This window comes from Larimichthys crocea, chromosome X (genome assembly GCF_000972845.2).
Source record: "Larimichthys crocea isolate SSNF chromosome X, L_crocea_2.0, whole genome shotgun sequence".
NCBI lineage: Eukaryota > Metazoa > Chordata > Actinopteri > Sciaenidae > Larimichthys > Larimichthys crocea.
This window is the reverse complement of record NC_040020.1, coordinates 31512196-31528927: the sequence shown is the minus strand read 5'-3', so window position 1 is coordinate 31528927 and position 16732 is coordinate 31512196. Positions and strand designations below refer to the sequence as shown.

The 16732-nt window shown below is 38.2% G+C and overlaps 1 protein-coding gene across 1 annotated transcript in view; it reads left to right on the top strand.

Annotated features, from left to right (window-relative positions):
- The window catches only part of cacna1ab (calcium channel, voltage-dependent, P/Q type, alpha 1A subunit, b), a 166818-nt gene that overhangs the window by 8707 nt on the left and 141379 nt on the right, over nt 1-16732 (top strand). The window contains exon 2 of the mRNA XM_027282430.1: nt 3206-3598. Within this exon, the coding sequence (XP_027138231.1) occupies nt 3206-3598 (393 nt within the window). The remainder of the gene's footprint in view (nt 1-3205; nt 3599-16732) is intronic.

Below are 16732 nucleotides of genomic sequence, written 5' to 3'. Positions count from 1 at the left end.
GAAATGCCAGGTTAGTGTCATTAGTCTTTGCAGAAGTTTAATTAAGAGTGTTTCCCCTTTATCTTCCCGTCCACCCCTCTTTTCTTTCCTCAGTTTCTCTCCATACGTCTCATTGTTGTTTGTCCTCTATACTTTTATTAAATGCCTGGTTTATTAACGCTCCCCTTTTCTATGTGGATTCATATTGTTTATTCTTTACCAAGGGCAAGACATTATGACTTTTTTCAGATTGTACCCTGGCATAAACTTATTTGGTATTAAGCTGAGAGAAGGCAAAGCACCTTGCAAAGGTCGAAGTTACAAACTGTAATTAAATTGACCAGCTGTCCAAATCCTCAAAGGTTCATCAATTCAAACATGAAACAGTGGAAAGAGGAACAGAAGTGGTACAGAAGAATAAATGTATGAGGGGAAATTAATAATTCAGAGAGAAAAAGGTGAGGAAGTCACAAAAGCACCTCATCTTACATGTGACATTCAGGACAATTTATTGTGTCCTGACCTTGAGTTCACTTGCTTGATACGTACTAGAAGTTCACAGCGGATTAAGTAGAAGGTGAGAAGACGTGAGGGAGTTCATAGTTGTTAATGTTGTAATGTCCCTGTTTTCCCAGCTATCAATGATATTTACAGTACAGCCCAAAGACAGGTACCAGGTTAGCTGCCAAAGTGACGGTACCAGCACACCTGCCAGAAAAGACACAGAATGATGATTCTGTAATCTTACAAGTATAATAAGGGTCAGCATTTCTCTTCATTCCTCACTCAATGTAATGACACTCTTCAACATTCGTTAAAGTTAGACATGCTTAAAAATCCTTGCCAAGTGAGGACAGAATAAATGTTGCTACAGTGATAATAATGGTTCAATTTTTAATGTTTATACATTCATGAACTATAAATCTGGCCATGTCTCATATTGCTCATTTAATCTCCAATGCCAAACTTTAAAATCTGGTTTGTTTTTACAAAATCTGTGTATGACAAGTACGATATGGTTTATGGTATGAAGAGATTGTGGTTAAGGGAAATATAATACTGATGTTTAGATTGTGATGGTAAACAAATCTCCAGTCTCCCACATGTAAATGTGCTGCACACCCACCCACCAGTCCTCCACACCCTTATTTCCATCATGCACAATAAAGGTTATTCCACTTCTGATAATGATATGTTACTGAACATTGGCACTGGATATAAATGGTGCAGATTTGTCCAATATGAACGTAATTAGGTATACCCTTTACTCCCTTGATGTAGAAGCACTTGAATTGCTTCCCTTTACATAAAATCTGAATTATGTCCATTCCCCTGTTGTATTAACAGAAGTGCCTTATCTTAAAATACATGTTCAGTAAATACTAGAAAATTGTTTTCTGGACAAGCTGCTTCTGAAGATACTCTATTGTTGAAACACTGCTGAAGTTGCAATGCTGCTAAAGCTTTGTTCTGAGTGGTTTTCGTGGCTTATGGAACAATATCTGTTTTATTATGTTCCATTCTAGTGCTAATGCCAACTAATTTTTGGTGTTTATAAAGTGAGTATCTTCAGGAGCAGCTTGTCCTCTCACTCAACAGCTATTATCACATGCATTTTGTTGTTTTATTATTCTTTTTATGATGAGTCAGCACTGGATTTAGGGAAGTGTATTTCCATTACTTCGTCCTTTTGTTCTCTTATACCTCCTTTTTTACTAATTTGCAACTTTCTTTTCTCTCTAAATCCCATTTTCTTTTCTCCCTTTTCCTCCAGAATCTTCTCTCTGTCCACCTCAGTCGTCCTTCAGCCATCTTTTCCTTCCTTCCATCTATCCCTTCATCCGTTTTCCATTCATAAACTCTGTACTCTCTGAACTGATTCCCTCCTGACTCTACGTTCAGGATTCTGTCTCTCTGTCTCTGGCAGTCTGTGTCTGCAAATACTTTGGTCAACAGTCACAAAAAAAGAATAGAAAACATTTTTAGAGATTGTGAGCAGATTGTTCATGTTCACTGATGTTTGTTTTACCTCCACAAAGTCCAGTCTACCAATATACCAATAAAAGAGCCAACCACTTGATTATTATGGGTATAACTGGAGGACTGCAGCTGGTGATAATGAAATACTCAGTTCTTGATTTATTCCTCCGAGGCCAACGTATACCCTGCCAGAATAAATAGAATTTGAACTTTGTAGCTGTCTCTCATTTTCCAGTACTATCAAATGCTGCAGCTCTAAACCACATGGTTACCGATTAGTTGTCAATCATTAAATTAATCGAAAAAATATTAACTGTCATTTTTTAAGAAATAAATGTCCAGGTTCAGCTTCTCAAATGTGAATATTTTATGGGGTTTTTTTGTTGTTTTTTTTTGTCCTCTATTACAATAAACTGAATATCCTTGGGATTGTCGACGAAACAAGACATATGAGGAAGTCACTTGGTCGTTGGGAAACAGTGACCAACATTTTTCCTAATTTTCTGACATTTTATGGACAAAAAAAACAAATCAATTAATTGATAAATTGATCAACAGATTAATCGATCATCAGTTGCAGCCCTGATGCTTGAGACAGACTAGGTTGTATGACATGTTGTCCAACTGTGTCTGAAGTTAAAAGTTTTCCTGTTCCTGTTCTGAACACTCCAAGCTTTTCGTCATAGCCTCATCCTGGCTGCTTTCCACTGCCTCCGTAATCTCTCTTGAAGTAGTCTGTTATTTGCATCTTTGTCATCTCCACGCAATAAATCACATAGTGTGGCTATAACAGCACACACTTTCAGACAGTCTCACCTTGAAGGCATTCATGGTGTTGCACTGGGTAGTGCACATGATAAGTGATGGTGATAATAATATGTAGTATTCTCCCCCACTTCACGCCTCCACACCAGTGGCTCCAGTCGCTGTGCGAAGTGCTCATGTTCATGGAATTGATCATTTCAGAGAGTTACGAACGTTGTTGGACTCAAAGGGAAATTGACCAAGTTCGCAGAGACCCAGATGTCAAATGCTGATTTTTGTTTTAGGAACAGTTAAAAGAATACCTGCATAGCTTTGTCTTTTGATGGAGGAATTAATTAATCCATTCATCATTTTAGCATTATATCTGGTGTTTATGAATATTATTTTAATTAATCCACTGCTCTCCCCTCTCTTTCCCTTCTCCCCTGTTTTCTTCACTTTCCTCTCCTGTCTCATCTCTTTCCATCTCCTCCTCCTTCAGCTCCATGCTGTCCCCCCTCTATCAGGACCATGGTGGCTCGGTGGTGTGGCCCCAGACTGCATCCTGCTCCTCCTCCTCTCAGGGTCTCCAACGGCCACTACGGTGCCACCCTCCCCCAATCAGCGGGAGCAGCGTGGGCCCCAACCCCACCTACTATCACGCTGTTTATGACGTCCGGGTGGAGCAGTACAGAGAAGTGCCCTTTACTGGTGGAGGTGGTGGCTATGGGGTTCGCTCTGGCCGGGGCTCTTTGTCCCTGGTTTCCAACAGCAATGACCCCACAGTCCCGCTCATCCGCCGGAGGGGAGGACTGGTGGACCACCGTGATGTCATCCTAGCGCACCAAGCACACAAGCTGCACAACACACCACAGGCCATAAGGAAACAGTGGGAGTGAGTACAGTTTACTTTTTACAGCTGAGGCAAACAGTTCTAAATAGTTATGAAGAGAAAGAGCTGAATTTTACTCAATAATAATAAATAAATCTGTTTGGAAGTCTCCTGGATCTCCCATCCCATAGGTTCATGTTATGGCCATTGGTGACAATATTCAAATTTTTCAAACGTTTCTGAAATTTCATGTCTCACATTTTTCATGTGTCAGTTTGATACGACAAATGTGTCTAAATATTTAGGTCTTAATACTAACTTGCCCAACTAAGTAGTTGCCAGGTTGGGAAGTAGGCACAGACCACCATTTGATCACTTTATATTTACAGTTATTAAGACACGATGCAGTTATACATCTGCTTAAAATGTGACATAAAAGAGCGTTTAAAATCTTCATTACAGTAACCAAAGAAAATCATGATCGATCTTTTCAGTCTACATTTAAGCAAATTCATTTGTGTGTACACCAGTAAATGTCCCGAGCAAATGAACCAGCAACGCACTGTGTGTGTATTGCCTTGTTCCATAACATAGGATCGCTAATGAAACATGTTAAAAATCTGTTTGTTTTGGTGTTTCAGAGCTTGTCCCTATTTTTTTTTTTTTTATAATTTTAAAAGTGGTTGCCACTGATGGTAACCAAGGGCCAATACTTGGTTTCCAATTTCTCAGAATGGCTGCCAGTGCTTTTATCCATCAGCCAATATATGTTCAGAAGTTGGGAAACAGGCATGTAAGAAATTCTGAACACTTGAGCAGTTTAATGGGCAAAATCATTGTCGCTGACTTTGTCTGACATTGATTCACAGTGAACTGACTTAACGGCTGAATATATTATTATTTTCTTTGCTTTGGTTTCTGCTGGCCTAAAGTGGCACACAAAATATTATCTGTGATTATATGTATGGGAGTCATAGCTGACTCCTCCACTTACTTAAGTGGGAGTGTCAAGTCCATCCAAACTAGATCTTCCAGTCAACTAAAACTTCCCACGCAGAAATGTTTTATTGAATTTATTTCTGGAAATCTGGACACCCATAAATTCATAGTCTTTATGAATGGGAGCATAGCTGGTGAAAGGAAAGAGAGAACCTGGCTAAGTAGCATTCATAATGTTTTTCAGGGCTTATTTGTTCAAAACAGCTTGCTGCTGCTGAATTGACACTGACAGTAATTTGTAGCGCGGTATCAGCTAATCAGCTTGTGTCAGAACATCAAGGAGTGCTTTCCCTCCACATTTCTATCTATATGTTCATCCCTCTATCTGCCTCTTACCCTCCCAGCTGCACCAAATCTTTTCCATAGAGACATTATTCATTATCCTGCACACCTCATATCCCATATGTGCAAAACTCTGTCAGCTTATCTGGTACCTACCTAACATAGGGCTCTGTGCAGGTTACCTAGAGACAGTGGAAGAGCCATAAAAACATAATTACTATTGTTCAAAACTAATTGCGCTAATCATATCTGGGATCTAGCAGTCCTAACAAGGTCCCAGTTCATAGCCATAATTATCAAATACAGGGTGTAGATAAAGTCTTCATTTTGGTTAATGTTTTAACTTGGTAGTGCTGCAAAGGAGTCATATTAGATTGCATGTCAAGTACAAGCATCTCACAGCTATAAAAGCCATCTGGCATTCAGCACTTTGATATGTGAGTTTTCAAAGCATCTCAAGACATCAACAGTAGACCCTTTTCAGTATGTGTGCTTTGGCTCTTTGGCCCTAAAAAATTGGAAGCTATAAGATTTATTGCAAGATCAATACATCCTGTCCAAATAGTGCTAGAGCCTTTAGTGCAAAAGTGATTCAAACAACTAAGAAAATCAATATCTTTGTGTTTTCATCGATTGTGTCTCTCTGAAAGACAGCTCAGGAAAATAATGTTTTCTTTAACACCAGAGGCTGCATTTGTAGATTTGATAATCACATACTGTGGAGAATGTTGCCACCAAGGCAAGAAAAGTCTTAAGAATTAAGAACTAAGAATTAAATTTTATTTGAAACAAAGATTTGATTTGATGATTTTTTTTTTTCCTCTTAGTCATGCAGACTTTGAAACATCTAAATGTATAATATTGTAATATATTATATATAGAGAGGGGGGATATGGAAGTTAGTATCCATTGTTATTATTTTTTTATAACCTGGATGCCACCAAAGAAAAATGTAGTTTATATATGTGAGATATATTTTTTAGAACAGAAGTGAACTCCTTGTATCTCTCCATAGTGAGTCACAGAAGAACGAGAGTCTGCAGGTTTTTCTTGCAATTAAACTCTACAGTTTAATTGTGCTTTGACTAACATGTCTTCAGTAACAGAAGTAATCAGTGAAATCAAAGAGACTTTGGCTACAATGAGAACCTGCAGACTGTTCACCCATGATGCCACACAGCTAAGAACAGGTGCTCTAAATGTTACCTGAGTTGACTCACAAAACTGGGCTCTTCCCACCACACTGTGTCCTTGAGCCTGCCGAGTCCTGAGCTTAGTAACAGAGGCAGGGGTTGGTGACAGAAAGAGACTTTATAATGCCTTGTTTTAGATGACTGACAGACAAACAAGCAGAAAGACGGGCAGCGAGACTGCCGCTGACCCAGATGCAGATCAGACCAGGTGTGTCAGCGAAGCCTGGGGCGGGGGGACTAAGCTGATTTTTATTAGACATGACAGGTTAAAACCCCACTTACCCTGTCATGCAGTCGATCCATGGATGGAAAGATTGCCGATAGGTTAGACAGATTTTATTACCCTCTGGTCCTGTATGACTGTCTGCCGCTCTCTGCTTCTGTCAGTCCCTCTCTTTTAATGTCCCCTCCGGTCTCTAAGGTAGTCTATGCCGACCAGTTGATCACACCCAAATGGCATATACTGCAAGAGAACCAATGACTACAGCAGCTCATCTGTCCTCTCTAACTGTGATTGAGAGCATGTTTACGGATTTTTCTAGATCACCTGTCTCTGCTGTCTCTGGCGCCGGTTCAGTTCAATCACTTAATTACTGGAAGAACTCAGAGATTCCATATGTTGCCAAAAACTGGTGAATTTAATCAAATAGAAAAATAACATATCGGGAAATTAAGAAGAGATTAAACATGATGGAATAGATCCCCCAAAAGGGAATATGGCAACAGCACAAGAAACAGAAAAATCTGAAAGTTTAGCAATGATACAAGGACATGATGTAATGAGAAAATATAGTTATTACCCACTAAGACTAGTGTAGTAATTTTGTGATATAATAGTAGCACTAGTAACATAATAGTAAAAAGGTACTAATAGTGTTATTGTGGTTGGTAGTTTATAGATTGTTTTCACAGTCAGTAGAAATCCATCTGAAACGGGGGAATAAAAAGCTGCACCAGCACCTGCTCTATTCACAATTCATGCTGTTTTTTGGTGTACCCTGCGGACGGTTACAGTTTTGGAGAAGTAAGTGTATGTCAGGATGACAGACTCTGCCTCATAAACTAGTAAGACTGGAAACCTGTGAGGTAGACTGAGGGTAAAAAAAAGGGAAAGCACTGGTGTCTTTTTTAAAATTAAGTTTAAATGTCGTTTATTTTATCAATTAGCTCAAAGTAAAGAATAACGTATCCAGATTGTATCCAGACAGATTTGATAAAATCTGGAAAGCAAAAAACAACAAAAACACATGAAATGCAAATCATATCCAAATCACATCTCCAAATTTGGAGATGGTTTGAATTGTGATTCCATTTTTTTTTTGTTTTTTTTTTTTGTCTGGATGCTCTGAAACTCAAATCGGATATCTGTCAGATCAGTGTCTTTGAAATGCAGCACAACGATAACACAATGACGACATCAAATCCAGAATGATGCAAGTGCGTTGGAGTGCCTGAGCAGAATCGTGCTTCTCCTAGCAGAGCAGTATGGAAGACACGGAGAGCAACATTTTGTGGACAGACACTGAAATAAATTTGTGCTAGGAAGCTTCTAAACAGACAAAAGCTGCTTGTGCATTGGAAAGCCGAATCACCAGTGTAGTTACTGGCGCCTTTGTCATTTCCACAACAATCCATGACTGGCAATGTCTGGATGCACAAATCCGATCTAATCACTTGCAAACAACTGTGCGGACAGTCTGTCTTAAAGATCTTATTTGTGGAATAAATCTAATTTTCTTGCAGTCTGAACAAAGTCTAAAAGTACAGAGCCATGTTCACAGCTCTGAGAGACTCTACTTAGTGGTGCTTTGGGCTAATGGCTGATGCCAGTTTAGAGTATTAGCATGCCTAACATCACTAAACCTTTCAGGGCCATTACACAATTCCACAACAACCTCTTTGACCTGCTGGTGGTGCAAGAGGAAAAGTCAGTGGATGCCAATTTGTGCCAGTTTTGTCAATTGGTGTCAACATCGACCGACAGATTGACATTGCCACCCCTTGAGTCATGTATAACATGAATAAAAGTTTTTAAAAAATCCTTTTTGCTATTTTTATCCGTTGACTGGAGATTAAAGGAAAACTATAAAGTTGTATACTTCTTTTTATGGTTATTGGATATTATTTATAGACACATATTTTTGATAAGACCTTTTATTACATTTTGCCATATTTGGGGCTCTATAAAAAGTCACAAGGGGTCATAAAACTTTTTAATGGGACACATCATGTGGACCTAATTGTGTTAGCTGTAGGTTGTTGTGGGAGTAAGAAGCAACATCTCATTTGTCTTCCTTACCCTATTTCATTTTTTCTAAAGCCAGCCTTTAAGGTCAAACCAGACACTGTCCTGGTCATTCTCATCTTTCTTTAACCTCTTTGTTGTCACCAGCATTCAGTTACTGTAGATGCATTTTTTAGGCAGTGACATTCCTAAAGGTCACAGTAAGCTGAGAACGCCTGTGGTTTGGAAAACATGAGGCAAAAATAGGCATTGGTAGGGTCAGTGGGAAGAGTTGACCGTCTCATGTATTTATCTGGAAGCATGCTGAAGTGAGAAATGAAGTTTTTGTCTTTGTCACAACAATATAGCAGATTGCAATATTCATGTTTAAATAAACTTATAGCAATCTGCTTGTGATTTAGAAGTGGAAGTGCCTGTAGGTCTCTTTGTTTTTGAATCATGTGATGTTATTGGAGTGAGACAAACCTCATTAAAACACTGAGATTTAAAAAATTACAAACCCTACAGCAAAGAGAACTTCGTAATCAGTGGATTCATTTATTTTAAAATGTGAGATATCACTAACCACTATCCTTCTTCATTTAAGCTCTCCTTACCTAATACAACATATTTATTAAACAAACTCAACAGCATAACTAACAATAATTAACTAGTAATTAACACACCAGTTCTGTGTGTATCAAGAGGAAAGCTTCATTTGTTTGCTTGTGGACATGAGAACCTGATTTTAGTCATTTCATAAGCAAAGACACTTGGGGTGGTGCACGTAGCGTGGTTAACATCAATCATGGCTAATCTATTCAGCTGCCTCGTACAAACAACGCACATGCTGACAGTTCAGTGATGGAGAATAGAGGCTTGTCCCAAAGAAACCTGGTTGCAACACATGGAGATAAGATTTAATATACTTTATCCTTTTTTACACTATTTTACTCTTACAGTATTGCCAGGAGTGATTTATTGAACAGTGTCAAGTTGGAAAATTATATGACAGAGAAGAGGCAACCAAATGTACAAAATTTTGATAGATTTCACTTCCACTGTCGTTTAATTAGGAGCTAGTTTGTCAAGATAAACAGCTGGTGCTGCTAATTTTCCATTCGAGTGTCATTAAACCATTGCAGAAGAGGAGGGCACAACAAGAAGATGTAATTAATCGACCACCAGTCATCCCTCTAGCCTGCCAATTCCTGAGCTTTCAAATTTGATGTTGAAAACACAATACTTATATTATGTGTCCTTTTATATTTCATCTCTTGGCTAGAAGCTTCAGTGAATGTTTAAGTCTCAATGCTTCATGTATGTCACAGTTAATTCACTAAGTCTGTTTCCGTTGCACTTGTGTGTGTCATTTTGCTTTAATTTATAAATCAAGTCTTCCACTTCAGCAAAGTGTAAATATTTTTTTGCAATATCTTGAGACTTTATGCTCAAAATAAAAATGCTCATAAAAACAGATGGAAGGAAACCCACCTATATAGAGAATTACAACAAAAAGGTTTAACGCCACAAACCTCGAGTCCACTCTGATTCATGCAATGTCATGATGGGACTCTTACAGTATTAATCAAAACTTTCTTTCCTTTTCCTTTCTTTCTTTTTGTCTTTAATCTTTCCACTCTGTCCATCTCTCTCCTCCTCTTTCTCCTCAGAGGGGGGGGGGTTGCAGCCATTTGCAGTGCCCTCACTCTAAAGCTACAACTTCTTGCCAAAAGCTATCATCCCCCCATAAACCACTCAGTCTGTGTGATGGTGTGATCAGACAGAACACACTTTCTCTTTTTTACTCATTTCAGACTGATAATAAAAATAAACATAAAATCATAAATAGTTTTTCATGTCTTCATAACCAGACAAACAATTTAGTGACGGTTGTGACCATTCAGACATGCACACGATAAATCGGCTTACAGGGAGAAAATTTAAATGTACTATTGTTACTGTACTTGAATGATAATGATAAAAGATAGCAGAAAAATTAGTCTTTTTGGCATTGTTTTTCTTTTAATCCATAATGTGAAAGAAGAGCAAATTCAGTTTATCACAACTGTGGTGTTAATTTCATAGCGCTCACCATCATTTATCGTAAGCTTTATGAGTTTGATAAAACTGTACTCACAAAGTTAATTGTTGATATCTGGGAGCGACATCTGAAGCTACAATCAAGTCTGACAGCACAGGAGACACAAACAGTCATACGATCAGACAGGTTGCAAACAAGTTAACATCCAAAGACACTGAAGTCTGAAGCCTTGATTCTGCCTCACACTGGTATGCTGCATTTGTATTGAGCTAATTGTCATAAACAAATGCTTAATTGAGTTTTGATTATGTTGAAAATCTGTAATTTCTGAATACTTGATATCTGTTATATGTTAACCTGTAAACTAAATAAGGTTAAAAACATGGTAAATCTTTATTTTCTGATTCATTTGTTGAATAAAAAACTGTTGAATAATTTCATATCGCTCAGTATAGCCTTTTTTAATTTAATTAATTTAAGGCAGTGTCCTTATTGGATGATCTTTCTCATGTTCAGAAAGTTCAACACATTTTCCTTTAACAGCAAATGTAAATATTTTTCTTCCACCAATCAGTCTCTAATTTGATATATCATAAATAGCACCATATGACGTCAGAGGAACAGTTTTTCTTTCTCTATACATTGTTCTATGTGTTGAAGTTTGTACCCCAATCATCCACCCTGACCACCTCCATAACTTCAACACTTATTGGACTGCAATTACGCTATCTTAAACATATTTGGCAAGTGTTAAACGTTTCAGAGACAGGGTTGTGTGAATGGCAGTTGGAGACATATTATAATAAAGTGGAAAAGTAAAATGTCCCTCCCCCTCGTCTACAGTACATTGCTCCCTCTCTCCCTCAGTGACTGTCTTTCTGTTGTGTTGTATTAGTGCCAGCATCAGTCAGTTTGTTTTGCTGGCTCGGCGACACCACTCTGCTGCCAGCTGCACTTCTGACTGGACAGTGCACATCATTCATTTTAATATTTATCCTCCTTCTCCCTCTCTCTCCTTCCACCACTTCTTTCCATTCACCCGACAGTCCTCTCCTTCTTTACCTCTCTCCTCTCTTAAATCGTCAACTCCTTTTTACCTCCCATTGATTCATTCATCTCTTGTCACCCTTTCCTCTTTACCTTTTTTTTATCCTTTCTTTCTATTTTGTCCATACACACTTCTCTTCCTTCTTGTCCACTCTCCTCTCTCTCTGTATCTCCTCCCTCCTTTTCTTCTTATCAGTCTGACAATTAGTTTTCTGATTAACAGCAACTGTAAATTGATGTGTCTGTATGCATATTAAGCAGTGATGACATTAATTTCTATATTAACATAACTGTAGGATTCTTCACACAATACTGATTGGCTGCAATGAATCAAAAGTTACAGAAAGTCATAGAGTAAATTTAAGTATATTCAGTCGATTCACTTTCAAGAGTAAATTTATTTTTAGATCAGAGTGAGGTGTGTCGCAAGAGCATCACATATGCAACCTGTAATCTATAAATTACTACTCATTTATAATACTGTGTGAAGTCTGGTTTAGGTTTATTTATCAACATATTGAGAAAATGTTATCTGTTAACTGTTATCTGCCAAATCACAAAATGTTTATACTGAACAAATAACTGACAACACATTGTCTTCCTTTTCTCTATAATATCCATTATTGTGATACAATATCTGTTTGAAGCAACCAAAGCATAATTACATTTTTATCTTTTGGTCGTGTGTGCATCTGTCCACAGCTAATCTGCATACTATTGGAAACATCAGCCGAAAGGTTTTTGTGCACATTTATGATATATGCTCAAGGACAGAGGAAAAAACTCTATTTTACTGACGGCTCAGCTTTGTACTGGCTGCTGATGCCTCATTGTCTGAGGTTTGTCTCCATATAGCCCATAGTCTACTCTGCTCTGGTGACGCCTCGATAATGTAACCAACATATGGTCTCTCCTTATTTCCACTGCTCTCATGTGTACACTCCAGACACACCTCATCCACATGTCATCAGACACACTTGGTGGAGATCTGCATTCTTCTGTTTTTTTATTGTTTAAACACTGACAGCATGAGGTGGAATTATAGGGGAGAGATTGTGGTTTTGCTGTAATATAAAAGTTAATAATGACTTGTAGTACAAACATTAAGATTTTTTCATTTTAACATTTAAATGAAATAATGATTTTTCCCCCAAATTAGTAAAAGTTTAAGTGGTTTTGTTGCCTAAACCTAACAACACACAGGACTGAGAACAAAATGACTGGTACCTAGCCAAAAACACAATTAGTGAACATCCAGGCAGCAAATATGTTTCTCATTATAATGTAGCTGGAAAAACACATTAGTAGTGTATATAAATGTCATTTCTTCTTTTTGGAATTAACCTAACCTGTAATTCACAAGAGGAGCATGAACAAAACTTCATTTACAGTCATTGAAACTGAAGGTTGAATCCTTCAATTTCCCCTTTTTGTATTCTCCATCATGTCACATTTAGGGGGCTCTGTTTCCAGATCATTGCAGAAATGGAATGTAATATGCATAACTAAGTTGTCATTATAACCACCTGAAAATAAGAATGTCCATCTCAGAATGAGCCTTTTATATCCACAGTCGCTATGGGTCCCCATGTTGAACCGCCATGTTTCGAGATACAGAATGGATAAACTGAACCCTGGCTATAAATGGAGCTTTATGTGTTTTGCGCTTGAGTCACGGTTACTGTAGTTTCTCCTTCACGCTATGAAGGAGAGGGTGAGGCAAGGGGGTTGCAACTACACACATAGATGCAGCTGCATCCTACACACTGGTCCTTTTAATTTAAACAGTTGGTTGTAGCTGCTCCTGCTGGATGTCACATGGTGGTGTTTGTCTAGCACTCCTGAACGACCTTGTCCCAAAGAGGTTTTGCCACGGTTAAACAATGTTGCACTACTTTCTTTTTTCTGAGAGAAAGATACACAGTTAATTGCACAATAGTGAAGAGGTTTCTTTTTTTAGGAAAATGTGAACAAAGAATGTTTTAAATGTTTGAGTTTTGCTTTTGTTTCCCTGCTAAGGAGAGTCTTGAATTACTGGGCTTACCTCACAGGAGCCTTCATCTGTCATTTATCCCTTTCATCCAAATCCTCAGTGACTCACCCTACTTCCTTTCCTTTATTTCACCTCAACCCTGCCCACCTCCAAACATGCACACATGCATGCACGGGTTCAGGCGCGCAAACACACACGCACACACACATGCACGCACGCACGCATGCACACAAATCCCACTGGTCAGTCATTTTGATCAAAGGTCTGATGGTTGTTTGACTGACAACCACTCAGACACACACAAACAGAGGCCAAAGTGAGAAGGAGGTGTAAGGGGTCCTCATGTGGGAACCTGCTGCCCTCTTGTGTTGATGGTGATAAGTGGTTATCTGTGATGTGTGTTTGATTTTGTTTTGTTCAAGGGAATAAATCCGATTTTTTTTCCTCTCCCTCTGTGTGTGTGTGTGTGTGTGTGTGTGTGTGTGTGTGTGTTTGTCTGCATATGTTTGTAACAGCAATAGGATGCAGGATTAAATGCGTCATGCTGACACACACTGTGACGCAGGTAGGCTCTGTGCCCACACATGCACAGCCACACTGAACTTGATTTAAGGATTGGAAAACCAGTTTCAAAGGTTTGGAGCACTATTGCAGTGCCACTTCCAGGATGTTTTGAATGGAATGGTCAAGCTGGGACTAAAAAACAAGAAAAACTCACATTATTGCAATTTGGATGGTCTCCAAAAGACGGTTACTTCAACTGGAAGCTCTGCCCTCATACTATGTAAAAAGAGCTGCTTTAGTTATGAGTCAGAGTGGTTTGTTAACAAGTGAAAGAGATGTAAAGTGTCCTTTTTGTAGTGTAGTAGTTATACTTTAAATCTGAGTCACAAAGGGGTGTCGTTTATCTCAGTTCGTAGAGCAGCCGCCCCATGTACAAAGGCTCAGTCCTTGCCGTGGCAGCCCGGGGTTCGAATCCGACCTGTGGCTCTTTCCCACATGTCATTCCCCGATCTCTCTCTCCCCACATTCCTGTCACTCTTCAGCTGTCTCTGTCAAAAATAAAAGCTTAAAAAGGCTGAACAAAATAAAAATAAAAATCTGACCCATATAATTAAACAATTTTAATTTTAAACAAGCTTTTAAACTGTTTCACCATAAAAGGACTTTCTGGTGCTGCGCCACATGCAGCTGGTGCCCTTTTTATTTTTTCCACAGTTCCCCCTCAGACGGCCACCAGTCCACCACTGTATAGCAGAATCATAGACAGCCACTTGTCACTACTTTGTTGACATGTCTGTAGTTCTCTCACCAGTCCTCTACTGACTCTTTGTCTGCTTCTTTCTCTTTTAGATTATAAGATGTGTGTTTATTAAGAAGTGAAGAAGTAGTCTACATCAGTCTGGGCAGTCAAAAATAACTGTATATTTTGCAAACTCTTTTAAACTCACTGTACTGAATCTCCACGTTACCAAAATGATGAGCTTTAGCTTCAGAAGAGGTCACTGCAATTAAAGAAAGTGAAAGTCATCAGAGGGAAAAAAGGGATATAAAAAAGAGATTAAGGGAAAATGAAAAAATTAAGTGATAGTGAGGGACTTATTGTAATGACCAGAGGAGTTTTGATTATAGAGAATGAGGCAGTGATGGAGAGTGGAGATTGTGGACAAAGAAACATCAGCAAAGAGAAGAACCACTGTAATTACGGTTCTGTAAAATCAATCAAGGCTTCAGCACACGTGTAAGAAGCAGGGGTTGCACAGTTGATTTATTTTTTACTCTTTAAGTGTTGTGATGATACATATACATGCACACATGGAAAGCCACTGATAGCTCCTGTTGTGGTTTTTAGGTTGATGACAGGAAAAAAAAACAATTAATGGCTGCAGGAGACTGTGTGACCAGTCCTGCAAATACAAAAGTGTTTGCATCAGAATATACTTAAAATACCAAAAGTACAAATGCTCATTTAGCCGAAGGGTCCATTTCAAAATAAAGTATATTATATTGTTAATATGAGGATTATTAATATGCACATCACTTTAATGTAAACTTTTAATATGGGGACTCAAGTCATCGTGACTAAGACTCAACTCCAGTCACTGTTTTAATGACTTTACATGATTTGACTTAGAACATGAGTCTATGACACATCTGTGTTCATTTTATGTTTTCAATTTAAATATTAAATATAGAATATGACATGTTCAATGTCTTCAATGTTAACAATACACATGTTTGTATAAGGTAGAAAACATAAATCAAAATTTCAATTAAACAGATAAATCAAGCGTAGGTACCTCAAAACTACTTGAGTAAGTGTGTGTGTGAATGTGTGTGTAGATTTATCCAGTACCACTTGTGACCACAGAGTGTCAGTAGAGGACCACCATACCAAACACATAGAGCTACAGTAGATGGACACCACCACCACGCTGCCTTCATCACAATATACTGTTGTTCATGTTATATTGGAACAAATATACTTTCACATAGGACCTTGTTTAAAATTCAACAGCATGTCAAGTTTTCTGGCTCTAGGTGTTGCTAATAGTTATTCTCAACAGATGTTTTATAAGTGGTACATTTGAAATGACTGAAATGTCAACCACAAAAAAGTCAAAGGTAAACCAATTACATAAATTACATATGCAGAAGTAATGTTGATTTTTGTGAAGAGATTTCAGATGTAAATATGTGTAAGGGTATAAAAATGTGAGAGATGAGCAACTGTAAAGCTTTTCTGCAGAAAAAAAATGTACTGCTCAGCAAATTCCTGGATAAATAGAAGGTTTAGAAATCATTGATTCGTCCTTTATTTTAATGAGGAGAAATCCATTGGGAGCGTGTTTGTTTTCTCTGAGGAGTGAACTGTGCACAAAGGCAGCAGTTTAAGCAAATATTCTTTTCCAAAACCACGCATAGGGAAATACATGTACTTCATGCATTAACACACACCATCATGCTGTATTAAAACATTTAACCCATACCATTCCACAACAACACCAACAGAAAGGTTTGATCCTGGTGTTTGTATCCGACATAGGAGGTTATTTTCTAAACAAGATTGTGGCCTGCTTGCTGCATTTATACTCATCCGGTGAATTGTATGAGTATGAGGACAGTGCTATGAAACAAATTCCAATTTCCACTTTATATACTATTATAGTGAAAGGGCTGTAAATCAAACCATGGGCTCAGAGGTGGAGGATTTTGGGTTGTAGCCCAGCAGGAGGGGGTATTTGGCTGCTGCTTCGTCTACACCATTTCTAATAGAACATTTTGGCTTGTGTGAGCAGGTTTGCATTTTCAGCGAATTATTTTTTTTTTTTTCCTCTATGCTGCGAGTTTAGATGTACTTTCAAAATTAAAGTGCAGCACATAAATGTTACAGAATTATATTCTTTTTATTCCG